This window comes from Salvelinus sp. IW2-2015, linkage group LG2 (genome assembly GCF_002910315.2).
Source record: "Salvelinus sp. IW2-2015 linkage group LG2, ASM291031v2, whole genome shotgun sequence".
Taxonomy (NCBI): Eukaryota; Metazoa; Chordata; class Actinopteri; order Salmoniformes; family Salmonidae; genus Salvelinus; species Salvelinus sp. IW2-2015.
Window position 1 is genome coordinate 3,082,727 of NC_036839.1, and position 14,621 is coordinate 3,097,347.

Below are 14,621 nucleotides of genomic sequence, written 5' to 3' on the forward strand. Positions count from 1 at the left end.
AAAATTGTCATAATCACTGTGTCGTGGGCCAATTTCACCTGTATGAGTGTTTTGATTCTGTGTGAATGCTGTTTGATTCTGGGTGTGAAAGGTCTCATTTCCAGGACTCTGGAGAAATCAAGGACAATATTGATGATAAGGATATGAACCGATTCCAAGTTCTGACCAGTGGGAGGATGAATACTGGTTCCCAGACCGAGGATGGATCCAGCTACTTTGAGACATTATAAATATTAGTTCCCATCTTGTGTTGATGATTTTTATATTAGACTGTTTCTTTGATTAAGATTATAGTTATGATTCTGATGTATATATATACAATATACAATACACATATATATATATATACATTATACAATACATATATTGATGTAGTGTAATATGTTGTGGTTGATTTAGGTTGTATTTGGAAAACAAGAAATATTTCTAATAAAAATACAATTGTGCTTTTTAATGTTTCTAATAAAACTAGAAGTACGATTAAAGGTATAATATTTAGTCATAGGGTGGATATGTTACGGGATTTTTGTGTTTAATGACTAAAATATGTATACATTTGACTTAGAATTATAACTCATAAATGTTGAATGTTATGTGTTCCTTGTTTAGAAAGAATGGGTTTATCTTCAGACAGGCTAGAATGATGTCTCTACCCAGGGAGGTGAAAGACCTTGAGTTGGTTGTAGATAGTTTAACAGGTGGCAGACAGTAATGAGAACTCGAACTGTATTGCCATTGTATCCGAGAGGAGGTTGGACGTTAAAACCTATGACATCATCTTTATTATATAACCTGATGTAAATTGTACTATGATTCAGTACTCTCGAGAATAAACACTATTGATTGATTGATTTTAAGACTGGTATCTGTCCATTTTATGCTGATAATTATCTTACAAATTCTTATTTATGGGCAGAGTGTTTTAATTGAATTGGTTAATAAACAGGAATCAAAATTCCTTTAACAGTTTGTTATTTTATTTAAGTTTTCCCCTAATAATTTTTTCTATAATAGGTATGGAGGTTTCCCCTATCAACCAGTCATAGGTACTGGTGACAAAGCGCCTCGTAACCTGCTGGGAATGGGACAGGCGGAACCCTTCTGTGGTAACAGACAGGGGCGATTTGAAATCAAATCTAATTCCCAGGAATGGGGTTCATATGAACCACAGAGACTGTGTGTGGGATAATAACGTGAATCCCAATAATGAGACACCTCTGGGGAGGGGTGTCAGCAACATTTAAAATAAAATATATATAGTGTTTTATGACAAATCGTTTTTTACAAATCTGTCAAGACACCAACTTAGACTTTACNCCTGTATTGCTACTGCTGTATCAAAGGAATTATCTCAGTGAGTTTCAGAGATGAACAGTACAGTGCGTTCCAAATTCAATAGGCAGGCAAGTAAACAAAAACGTGTTCAAATAAAAACTATTCCAGAAAATGTCAAAGTGTATATAACGCCCGTCCAAGAGACTGTCGACCAATCGCGTTCACTTTGTCATGCTGTGACACGCAGTCCTAAGCTAATTCTCACGAAATCCCCTTTTAAAGTCAGGGTATGAGTCGAGAAACGTGCCTATTTTCCTTGAAAGTACATAATGTCATGATTGCAAAGCTATACGATATTACAGAGAACAAGTTCATTATCTCACATCTCTGAAAATATTTGTAATGTTGTGCTTCTTGTTCACAGAGGGAAATTCATGCCAATGTTCTTTTCTTTAAGCTGTTAATATGAATCGAAAGGAGTTTCCAATATCCTCAATTCTTAAAGTATTTCTGGTGATAGCAAGTGATAGTGATACACAAGCTAGGTCTATTTGAAACATTMCCATCCCATGGCAGCATTTASCAGCCACCAGATTCAGAAGCTTTAAAACCACATAAAAAATATTTAAAACCCAATTCTATTTTTGCCCAAAGTTAAGATATAAATTATTCAAACTGAACATAATTCATGCTGGTTATTATTTTAGGCAATTTTAGTTTTGGAGTCAAAGATAGTTTTGGAATAGTTTTCAAACAGGTTTGTTATTTTCAGTTTTCTAAATAGTTTTCCCCTAATAATTTTTTCTATAATAGGTATGGAGGTTTCCCCTATCAACCAGTCATAGGTACTGGTGACAAAGCGTGTAACCTGCTGGGAATGGGACAGACGGAACCCTTCTGTGGTAACAGACAGGGGCGATTTGTAATCAAATCAAATTCCCAGGAATGGGGTTCATATGAACCACAGAGACTGTGTGTGGGATAATAACATGGCCGTGTCCAACCCTGCTTGTTCCCTCGACTGCGCTACCAACCACCAATCTCCAACAGGGCCCTTAACCTGTATCACTAGACACCTCATAGTGAGCTACAGGTAGGAATCAGCAATGAATCCCAATAATGAGACACCTCTGGGGAGGGGTGTCAGCAACATTTAAAATAAAATATATATAGTGTTTTATGACAAATCATTTTTTACAAATCTGTCAAGACACCAACTTAGACTTTACAGTGAAATGCTTTACTTACAAGCCCTTAACCAACAGTGCAGTTCAAGAAGAAGAAAAGTTAACCAAGTACACTAAAATAAAAAGTCATAAAAAAAGTAACACAATGAGAATAAAAATAACGAGGCTATATACAGGGGCACCGGTACCGAGTCAGTGTGCGGGGGTACAGGCTAGTTGAGTAATCTGTACATGAAGGTAGGGGCGTAGTGACTATGCATAGGTAACAAACAACCAGCAAGTAGCAGCAGTGCAGAAAAATTATCCTGTCAGAAGTATGGTTCAATGCAAATGTGTAGTGGGTGTAAAGTTTGTTTTAAATTCTCATTCTCAATTCTCATTTTGGACTGTGTACAAAACTGCCAATGGTAGAAAACTCTGCCAGCAGTATACAGTGCATTCGTAAAGTATTCAGACCCCTTCACCTTTTCCACATTTTGTTACGTTACAGCCTTATTCTAAAATGGATTAAATAGAAAAATGTTGAATAATTTTTCCTCCTCATCAATCAGCACACAAAACCCTACAATGACAAACCCAAAACAGGTTTTTAGACATTTTTACAAATGTATTTACTTAAGTATTCAGAACKTTTGCTATGAGACTCAAAATTGAGCTCAGATGCATCCTGATTCCACTAATTATCCTTGAGATYTTTCTACAACTTGGAGTCCACATGTGGTAAATTCAATTGATTGMACATGATTTGGAAAGGCACACACCTCTCTATATAAGGTCCCACAGTTCACAGTGCATGTCAGAGCAAAAACCAAGCCACGAGGTCAAAGGAATTGTCCATAGAGCTCTGAGACTTTTTGTGTCGAGGCACAGGTACCAAAAAGGTACGACAWAATGTRTGCAGCATRGAAGGTCCCCAAGAACACAGTAGCCTCCATCATTCTTAAATGGAAGTCGTTTGGAACCACCAATACTCATCTTAGAGCTGTCCGCCCMGCCAAACTGAGCAATCAGGGGAGAAGGGCCTTGGTCAAAGAGGTGACCAAGAACCCGATGGTCACTCTGACAGAGCTCCAGAGTTCCTCTGTGGAGATGGGAGGACCTTCCAGAAGGACAACCATCTCTGCAGCACTCCACCAATAAGGCCTTTATGGTAGAGAGGCCAGACGGAAGCCACCCCTCAGTAAAGGTACATGGCAGCCCGCTTGGAGTTTGCCATAAGGCACATGAAGGACTCTCAGACCATGAGAAACAAGATTTTCTGTTTTGATTAAACCAAGATTGAACTCTTTGGCCTGAATGCCAAGTGTCATGTCTGGAGGAAAATTGGCACCATCCCTACGGTGAAGCATGYTGGTGGCAACATCATACTGTGGAGATGTTTTTCAGGAGCAGAGCAAATTGTCCACTGATATTGATGTCATTTCTCACCCATTTTGGCTGTATGAAAGTTACTTTCCCCTCAGGCACACACATTTGTTCTTTGTTATTATGAAGGTAATTTGTGTAGAATGTACTTTTCCCCACTCATTCATCCCATCTCTTTACATTGCGTATGCATATTCAGTGGCCTGACTGCGTCCAGACTATGTCAAAGGCCCATCCTGATAGATCTGAACGTAATGCAGCTTGGAGTGATCGGATGACGGAAGTCACATTTAGGTGCCAGGTGTAGAAGCTCCATATCCATTACTTTGAGTGTTTTATAGAATATGACTAAATGTGTTTCTGTGTTGCAGGGGCATTTATCATTTTCAGCAAAGTTACTGGGTTGGTTGAAAAGTGATACTAAATCTACATACCATGCACTATTTTGACACAGTGGAAGATATACTGAATGTTTACTGTTTTTCATACTAAGTTAGGTGTTGCTTTTGCACATATTTGTTAATTGGTTTGCAAGATTTTTGATTGGTCAGTCATTGGGTGAATTTGTTTTACAATATGTTCAAATCAAGCTTTATTTATACAGCACATTTCAGACATCGATGCAACACAATGGCTTCACAGAAAAAAATGAAAAAAAGAGGATAAAAAAACTGAAGATTAACAACTGAAAGACTAATGAGCATTTTAAGGAAATGCAATTGATTCAAATATGAACAATTGGATGAAATATCCAACCCAAAATATAAGCTTGTTTTACTCCATTGTTTGTTGTTATATTCGCCAGCAGGAAAACCAGAAATGTTGCTCAAACAGAGGAGGGAACTAACAAAGAGTTATTGACAACAACCACAACTAAACAGGTTTTAGGAGGGGCTCTGAAAGACACTATGAGGGTGTCCACTGAAAGTTGACTAGTAACAACAACTGGGACCTAAAAGACACCCACTATGAGACCCACTAAATCTGCCCAAGAAGAGGCAAACAAAAGACAGGAAGTGGAGCAACTAAAGGTGCTGACTCTCCACATCTATCAAGACAACTAGAACACTGGGCCAGACACTCTTAAATAGAACCTGGGCCAGCTCAGGTGAAACACCTTCCCACTAACGAGATGGACAAACCAGCACAGGTATGTACTGCGTGCTAACGAGCTATACGTGTGCTAAAGACCAACCTAAAAACATAAATGGAAAAACCTGACTCTAACACCTTCCCCTTTAAGACAACAAATATATCCTATATTTTTGTGGGACACGCTTGCTCACCACCAACAGAAAACAACTTACATTTCACATTATAATCAACTACAATGCTTCACCTTCTACAATATAAACATGGTGTCTACTGGCTGTCAACAATTAAAAACAGGAAAAAACACTTCTAAATAATAATATACAATCGTATCTTTTCTCCTTTTTCTTTCTATAGAATCCTAAAACTCACTAGCTTCAAGAACTCTCGTCTTCCTAAAACTCACTAGCTTCTAGAACCCTCATCTTCCTAAAACTCACTAGCTTCTAGAATTAGCTCCTTAATATCCGTAGTAACTTTCCACCTCACTGCGGAGCTTCTCTCTTTTCAGGGTTCACTCAATAGGCATGTTGTTGGATCGGGACCCAGTCCACAATGTCATGCTCTAGTACATTTGGGTTGGCATATCTGAGAATGAACCCTGATATTTTAAAAGCAGGGCAACAATGTCAATATAATTGTACCAAAAATTGTCAGTTGGTTGCATGAATAATTATGATTACTAAATGTTAAATGAATTGTAAATATGAAATATGAAAACCAAATGTACACTCCTTTGTTAATATGTATTGGCAATAATTAACTTAATGGTGAGGCCTGGAATAATAAAAAAAATTTTTTTTGTCAGGCTGGATGTTTGAAATATGAGGTGATTTGAGTCATGCTTCTTCAGTAGTAGAATAAAGACAATTAGCATTTGAATGTTGTCAATAAATACTGGAGTGATGTAAGATTGTTAGTCAAAATGATTATAGACCAATTCATTATATTGCGTCCATGTGTATAAGCTGCAAGTACGTTGAAATTAAGTTGTTTTCAAGTCATTGAAAAAAACGACCGAAAATACATATTTTTTTACTTTCAATTAAAACCGAATGTAAATTGGACATCGGGCATCTTCTTCTTTTCAACGTCTTTTCAATTACATTTTCCTAGGTGGGATATTTTATTGATATCATGAAACATTTCCTTCATGTATGTAATTTTATGTTTGATAAGATGTCTTTTCTCAGAGTATCTCTTGTTACATTTATCACAGTTACAAAATTTCTCCCGTGTGTGTTCTCTGGTGTATAGTCAGATAGCCAGATGTACTAAAACTCTTCCCACATTGACCACAGCTATAAGGTTTCTCTCCTGTGTGTGTTCTCTGGTGCACTGTCAGATGGCCAGATTGAACAAAACTCTTCCCACATTGACCACAGCTATAAGGTTTCTCTCCTGTGTGTGTTCTCTGGTGCACTGTCAGATCGCTAGATTGACCAAAACTCTTCCCACATTGACCACAGCTAAAAGGTTTCTCTCCTGTGTGTGTTCGTTGGTGTACAATTAGATGGCTAGATGTACCAAAACTCTTCCCACATTGATCACAGCTAAAAGGTTTCTCTCCTGTGTGTGTTCTCTGGTGTACAATTAGATGGCTAGATGTAGTACAACTTTTCCCACATTGATAACAGCTATARGGTTTCTCTCCTGTGTGTATTCTCTGGTGCACTATCAGGCTTTCTGTTTGAGTAAAACTCTTTCCACATTGACTACAGCTATAAGGTTTCTCTCCTGTGTGTATTCTCCGGTGCACTATCAAGGAGTTTGAGACAGTAAATTTCTTCCCACATTGATCACAGCTAAAAGGTTTCTCTCCTGTGTGTGTTCTCTGGTGTACAATTAGATGGCTAGATGTAGTATAACTTTTCCCACATTGATAACAGCTATATAGTTTCTCTCCTGTGTGTGTTCTCTGGTGTGATTTCAGGCTGCTTGACTCAGTAAATCTCTTCCCACATTGATCACAGCCAAAATATTTCTCTCCAGTGTGAATTATTTGATGTATTTTAAGGTCCCCTGAAGAGTTGAATCTCTTCCCACAGTCAGAGCAGCAATGAGATTTCTTTCCTGTGGGTCTCTGCTGGTGTTTCTTGAGGCGTTCTGATCTGGAGAGACTCTTCTCTGCCTCGTCAGCTTCATGATGTTGTTGAGACTCCCCAGAGGATCCACGATAGTCACATCTCTCTCCTGTGTGAACAACAAAGTTAAACAGATGGTTAAAGGCCTACAAACAACAAAAATCCACTGTTTATTTGAAGTAAAAGGTGATGCCCAGAGCATACCCATGAAGTTGTACAACAATTGACGTCTGTTAAATTATTAAGACAGTCAAGTTAGCAACATGTCATTTTGTCTTGTTTACACATTAGAGGTAACTAGAAATAAGTTAGTAACGTTTTTGAAATCCTAAGCAGTGTGCCAGATGACTTTTGGTCTCCAATATTGGCCCCTTTCTGTGTTTGCTAAAATTGCGGCACGAGGCCGATGCGCACACAATTTGATTGCAGAAACGCCTCCCTGCTAATGAGGAAACCGCTAGTTATGGATGTAGTATATCTGCCTGGAGCAAAAATGGTAAGCGAAGATTTTAGTTTTCACAATGTATTCTGAAAATTACAGCTCACTATCAGCGCAAGATCAGGAGTGCTACTCAAGGAAACGTACATTAAGTTTGTGTGTCTATTCACTAATTCACCACCGTGGTGGAAAACTCAGGGGAGTTCTCATAGGCTGACAGCAAAAATAGTCTCCATTTACAGGTTGAATATGAGTACATTTCACATATCTTTTGGATTACATTTGTAATGCTCGTTTGAATGTCCTGCTGAATATAATGTTTGTGTTAATGTTGCAAATCAACTGCTTCGTACTTAAAAAAACACTTAAAATGCTATTTGGCTAGCTTTACTATCAGCCTGACAATGAGTGTTTGTCCACTAAGTGTTTGCCAAATCGGACCCATAACTTCACCTAACAACACAGACCTACTGTAGGACCCATAACTTCAACTAACAATAACATAGACCTACTACCAGGTGGCGTGGCGAGAATCTGTCTCCGCACCACGTGCTCTCACCCRTGGTGTCCCCCAGGGCTCTGTTCTAGGCCCTCTCCTATTCTCGCTATAGACCAAGTCACTTGGCTCTGTCATATCCTCACATGGTCTCTCCTATCATTGCTATGCAGACGACACACAATTAATCTTCTCCTTTCCCCCTTCTGATAACCAGGTGGCGAATCGCATCTCTGCATGTCTGGCAGACATATCAGTGTGGATGACGGATCACCACCTCAAGCTGAACCTCGGCAAGACGGAGCTGCTCTTCCTCCCGGGGAAGGACTGCCCGTTCCATGATCTCGCCATCACGGTTGACAAATCCATTGTGTACTCCTCCCAGAGTGCTAAGAACCTTGGCGTGATCCTGGACAACACGCTGTCGTTCTCAACTAACATCAAGGCGGTGACCCGTTCCTGTAGGTTCATGCTCTACAACATTCGCAGAGTACGACCCTGCCTCACACAGGAAGCGGCGCAGGTCCTAATCCAGGCACTTGTCATCTCCCGTCTGGACTACTGCAACTCGCTGCTGGCTGGGCTCCCTGCCTGTGCCATTAAACCCCTACAACTCATCCAGAACGCCGCAGCCCGTCTGGTGTTCAACCTTCCCAAGTTCTCTCACGTCACCCCGCTCCTCCGCTCTCTCCACTGGCTTCCAGTTGAAGCTCGCAGCCGCTACAAGACCATGGTGCTTGCCTACGGAGCTGTGAGGGGAACGGCACCTCCGTACCTTCAGGCTCTGATCAGGCCCATACACCAAAACAAGGCACTGCGTTCATCCACCTCTGGCCTGCTCGCCTCCCTACCTCTGAGGAAGTACAGCTCCCCCTCAGCCCAGTCAAAACTGTTCGATGCTCTGCACCCCAATGGTGGAACAAACTCCCCCACGACGCCAGGTCAGCGGAGTCAATCACCACCTTCCGGAAACACCTGAAACACCACCTCTTTAAGGAATACCTAGGATAGGATAAAGTAATCCTTCTAACCCCCCCCCCCCCCCCCCTTAAAAGAGTTAGATGCACTATTGTAAAGTGGTTGTTCCACTGGATATCATAAGGTGAATGCACCAACTTGTAAGTCGCTCTGGATAAGAGCGTCTGCTAAATGACTTAAATGTAAATGTACTGTAGGACCCATAACTTCACCTAACAACAACAGACCTAGGACTATAAATCATTTAATATTTCAGGTGAAACATGGAAACTAAAATGTCTTTGTCATGACATTTCATAACCTGATCACCAGATAATTTTGTGAATAATCCCACTAAGCTACCCTGTAATGTGTTGTCAATCTAAATGTCCTGAATAAAGGAAAATAGCTCTGTGTGTTGTACAATAGCCTATCCATCAAGGAACAGTTCTCTACACATTATGAGCTAAGTATCTCTGTGCGCAAACAGAGTAACGAGACACTACTGTAAATGAAGTAGACAATAACACATTATAAACATCAATTTGTTTGGGATGTTGGATCCAACGTGGAGCACGGCATAACTGTCTTTACCAGTGTAATGAATGAAGAAGCACTTTGGTTGTTGTTGCATGTCGTGATGTTTGTCATGTGACTGTCATTCAGAAAATGATGTCCTGGATCAGCTGATGATAGTTGAACATGTGACTGTAATTAAATTGCTACAGTATTAAGTATAATGTGTAATTATTGAAGAACCGCATTAATGACAGCATCGATTTGGGTGTTGTCAATAAAATTAAGGTGACTCTCAGTTACAACCATTGGATTTAGCAAACTCTGAAATTATTTAGGATCTGTGCCCATGAAAACTGTTTTCCCAGAGTAATACAAGGAGCCACTAACTACTGTTCCCTGAAGYAGGGAAACGAGGTACAACATACAATTAAATCCACACCTCGCTGGAAGCCCCGCCTTCCACAGGTGGATGAGCGTGTGGCTTGGACTTATTCCTTCAATTTAATACCGCTCTTCATCCACCCAGGAAGGGGCGGCGCCAAACAGGTGTTTTATCTTGTTTCCCTCCTTCAGGGAACAGTAGTTAGTGGCTCCTTATATTACGCTCCATTTCAGTCGGTCAACTTCGGTACAACATACTATTGGGAAATACAATCCCTCCCCACGCCGACCCAAACGGATACTAAATTAAACGACCCTTGGCAGACCACACAGACCTGACCCCAAAAGATGCGTCAGTTTTGTCAATGTATTCATTGTCTTTTGTTTGAAACACTCCTGTCAATGTTGAGTAAGGACGCACACCTGCTTACCCATATAGAAYTAGGATTAATCTATCTGGCCTGCACACAAATGTTGGCCTATAAATGTGCCCATTTGGGGATGTCTGATAGTATTTCTGATTGTCTATAACGCTGCACCACTAATGAGCTGTGGAGCTTCTCAAATAATTTCTCTCTTCACCTCAAACAGCAAGTAAACAAAGTCTAATCAAAATCAATTGCAAATGAGAATAGTTCCTTAAAGTATTCAAAAAATATTTCCAGTTCTCGCCCTTTCGATAACCACTCGGCACGAAAGGGAAAAATGTAATGCGCTGATCCTTTGGAAATGTCAAAATACCTGATTACTTCTTATCCCTTTCACAAATAGCCGACACCTGTGTCTGTCCCAAACTCACTGGCGAGGGAAACTGAGAGCCCAGAATATTTTATACAATGTTTCAAGTTCGTTGTAGACAGGCCGTGTGATTTATAGGATATTTATTTGCAATGTTTTTATTTGTTGGCTTTATGTAGGCTATTTTTTTACATAGTTGGCAATGGCAATAAAAGTTACTTTTAGATTTGTATAATTTTCATTTAGATAGAATGTAGATTAATCACAGACAATGGTTTTGAGATACTATTATCAATTAAACTAAACTGTTCCATGAAAATATGCATATTAAAACATAACTGGCACGCAAATTTGTAGAAATGGTAAGATAAATTTGCACTCCAAATGTAGGTTGCCGACTGCTTGTGAAGCCTATTACCAGCAACGTCAGAATTTATGAAGGCCAGCAGGAGGAGGTGGTTCGGGAAGAGTTTCTTNTGCAATGTTTTTATTTGTTGGCTTTATGTAGGCTATTTTTTTACATAGTTGGCAATGGCAATAAAAGTTACTTTTAGATTTGTATAATTTTCATTTAGATAGAATGTAGATTAATCACAGACAATGGTTTTGAGATACTATTATCAATTAAACTAAACTGTTCCATGAAAATATGCATATTAAAACATAACTGGCACGCAAATTTGTAGAAATGGTAAGATAAATTTGCACTCCAAATGTAGGTTGCCGACTGCTTGTGAAGCCTATTACCAGCAACGTCAGAATTTATGAAGGCCAGCAGGAGGAGGTGGTTCGGGAAGAGTTTCTTCTCTTCTGGTTGGGCTGTATTGATGTAATGGCGTGAAAAAAAATATGCTGAAAATTATACGACTTATCAACAGCTCTACAATTTGACKKCCACAGGAAATCTACACTGGCAATTCTAGAATATACTATGTAGCCTAGAAACCTGGTTAAACTATCGATTATGACATCATGGATGAATTCTAGAAAATACTATATAGCCTAGAAACCTGGTTAAACTATCATTATGACATCATGGATGAATTCTAGAAAATACTATATAGCCTAGAAACCTGGTTAAACTATCATTATGACATCATGGATTAATTCTAGAATATACTATCTAGCCTAGAAACCTGGTTAAACTATCATTATGACATCATGGATGAATTCTAGAATATACTATATAGCCTAGAAACCTGGTTAAACTATCATTATGACATCATGGATGGCCAGTCCGTGAATTCAGGGGGTAGCCCTGAGCTGAACTCAAACCTGGGTCCAGCGACTGTCAAGGCAACACCTTATAACTATTACGCCAAGATGGCCGAACTTCTTGAAGAGGTAGCTGGGTGTTGGGTTACGGTTGCTAAAATAGCTTTCTCTATGAATTTGAGAGTGGTTACATTTCTCCAGACCCCATCCTTCGGCTGTTAACCAAAACAAGTCTCTGGGCAGCCATTTTGTTGCTGTTTAAAAACTAGGTTGCCCCTTTAAAAAAGCCACACCAATCAACCAATCTACAGTTCAAACAATAACAAAGCTGTCATTCCACCACTGTTTTGGTAATACAATGATGGATGGGGCTGGAGAAATGTTACTACTCTCAAATCAATAGACAGACCTATGGAGGCAAGGACTGACCATCCATGATATCAACATTATAGTTTTAACCATGTTGAGGCTATACAGTGTTGGTTTACATTGTTTCTAAACAATGGAGTAAAAAAAAGCTTATTTGGGGTTCTGATGGGGTACAACAGTTGAACTAAGCTCATGAGGCATGTGTTATATTCTTCAAGAATCAATGGCTATAAATTAATAATTTAAAGTCCAAATTTGGATGTAGCAATTGCATATTTCCGCTTTAACACCACACATCAGTTCAACAACTGCAGAGTTTGTGCCTCTGTATTTCAGACAGTACTTACTAGTGTTAATCAGGGCCCGGTTTCCCAAAACCATATTACGGCTAAGTTCATGCTTAGAACCATAAGATGCCTTAAGATTCGTTTGGGAAACCGGGACCAGAAATTCAGTTTCCTCCTCCTTTCTGGATGTGACAGTCTTCTCCTCCTCCTCTTTCTCTCCAAAAACTGCATCGTCCTCTTTCTCTTCCTCCTCTTCTTTTACTGTAACATCCCCCTCCTCTTTCACTCTGAACGCGTCTTCCTCTTCTTTCACTGCAACTTCTTTCACTTCTTCTTTCACTGTAACAACCTCACCCTCTACTTGTTTTCCTGTAACAGACTCCTCTTCCGTCTCCTCTTTCACGAGAGCTTCTTTCTCCATCCAGCAGACCTCTTCTTTACCAAGAGGAGAGTAGCTTAGTGAGCTCATGGTCGGGGATGTTCGCTAGCTAGGCTAATACTAACTTAGCAAACCAGCTAGCTGACAAACAACGTAAATATATAATTGAATGGGCCAATAAGTAAATACGACAGAAATGTGCTTAATACACAGCGACTAATATACACCAAAACAGTGTAAAGAGCGTGAATGTTGTAGCTATGTTTGCTAGAAAGCTACGGAGGTGTCTGACTAGCTGTTGTTGTTGAAGAAGCGTCCCGTCCACTAGATTAAACGTCACACTGGCAGCATCGCTTGAACCTAAAATAGGCACATCGCCATCTGCTGACTGGAGTGGGCAACGCAGTTGAGGAACTTCGTTAAGTAACCTCATGGTCGGAGATGTTAGCTAGCTAGGCTAATGCTAACTTAACCAGTCCGCTAGCTGACTAATAACAACAACACCGTAAATATGAAATTAAATCGGATAACAAACTAGACGACAGAAGTGGGTTTAAAACACAGTGGCTAATAAACACGAAAGGGTCTAAAGAGATTTATTGGTTCGGCTATTTGGGCTAGCAAGCTACCGAGGTGGCTGACTAACTTTTGCTGCTGTTGAAAGAAGCGACACGTCCACTAGATTATACGTCACACTAGCAGCATTGCCTTAAATTCCCACACTTCCATTTGCTGACTGGAGTGGGTAACGCAGTTGAGTAAAATGTATATTTACATTTTCAGACGAAAAGTTAAAGTTTAGGAAGCATGAGTTTTTACTCACCAGTGTAACAACACAGTGTGGTTAAAGACTTAGTAGCCTAGTTGTATTGAAGATCTGGTTACCTATAAGCACAAACAGTTATGTTTTTGCGTTATTACATATTTATTATATAACATAATATACACTTCTGGTCAAAAGTTTTAGAACACTTACTCAAGGGTTTTTCTTTATTTTACTCGTTTCTAAAAATTGTAGAATAATAGTGAAGACATCAAAACTATGAAATAACACATATGGATTCATGTAGTAACCAAAAAAGTGTTAAATCAAAATATATTTTATATTTGAGATTCTTCAAATAGCCACGCTTTGCCTTATTGACAGCTTTGCACACTCTTGGCATTCTCTTAACCAGCTTCACCTGGAATGCTTTTCCAACAGTCTTGAAGCAGTTCCCACATATGCTGAGCACTTGTTGGCTGCTTTTCCTAGACTCTGCGGTCCGATTCAGGGAGCCGTCAATTGGACTCATTCCTCAATGTGTCTACCTGACCCATCAAATAGTATTTCAAGTAATTTGCAGTGTCAGGTGGTTTTGGTAATGAATGTTACAATGGGTAGGAATTCAAACATGTCTGCCACTTGTGTTGAATCAAAGTTGTCCATAGATGTTTTCCATCAGCCTTGATTTAGTCCTGATAATATTCTTTCTTTTGACCTTGATCACTAGATGTATTCATCTACAATAACTGGTCTAGCTTGGTCAATAGATGTATTTATCTACAATAACTGGTCTAGCTTGGTCATTACATGTATTCATCTACAATAACTGGTCTAGCTTGGTCACTAGATGTATTCATCTACAAAACTGTCTAGCTTGGTCATAGATGTATTATCTACAATAACTGGTCTAGCTTGGTCATTACATGTATTCATCTACAATAACTGGTCTAGCTTGGTCCTAGATGTATTCATATACAATAACTGGTCTAGCTTGGTCACTAGATGTATTCATCTACAATAACTGGTTTAGCTTGGTCACTACATGTATTCATCTACAAATAACTGGCTCTGG

General features: G+C 39.5%; 1 protein-coding gene across 1 annotated transcript; it reads right to left on the minus strand.

The window, feature by feature from the left end:
• Positions 1-4,402: 4,402 nt before the first annotated feature.
• Positions 4,403-13,448, minus strand: LOC139028685 (zinc finger protein 180-like). The gene is made up of 2 exons (XM_070446653.1): positions 12,465-13,448; positions 4,403-7,112 (listed from the first exon to the last, which is right to left on the minus strand). Exons 1-2 carry the CDS (start codon positions 12,871-12,873, stop codon positions 6,139-6,141), a joined length of 1,383 nt encoding a protein of 460 aa, XP_070302754.1. The 5' UTR covers positions 12,874-13,448; the 3' UTR covers positions 4,403-6,138.
• Positions 13,449-14,621: the final 1,173 nt, after the last annotated feature.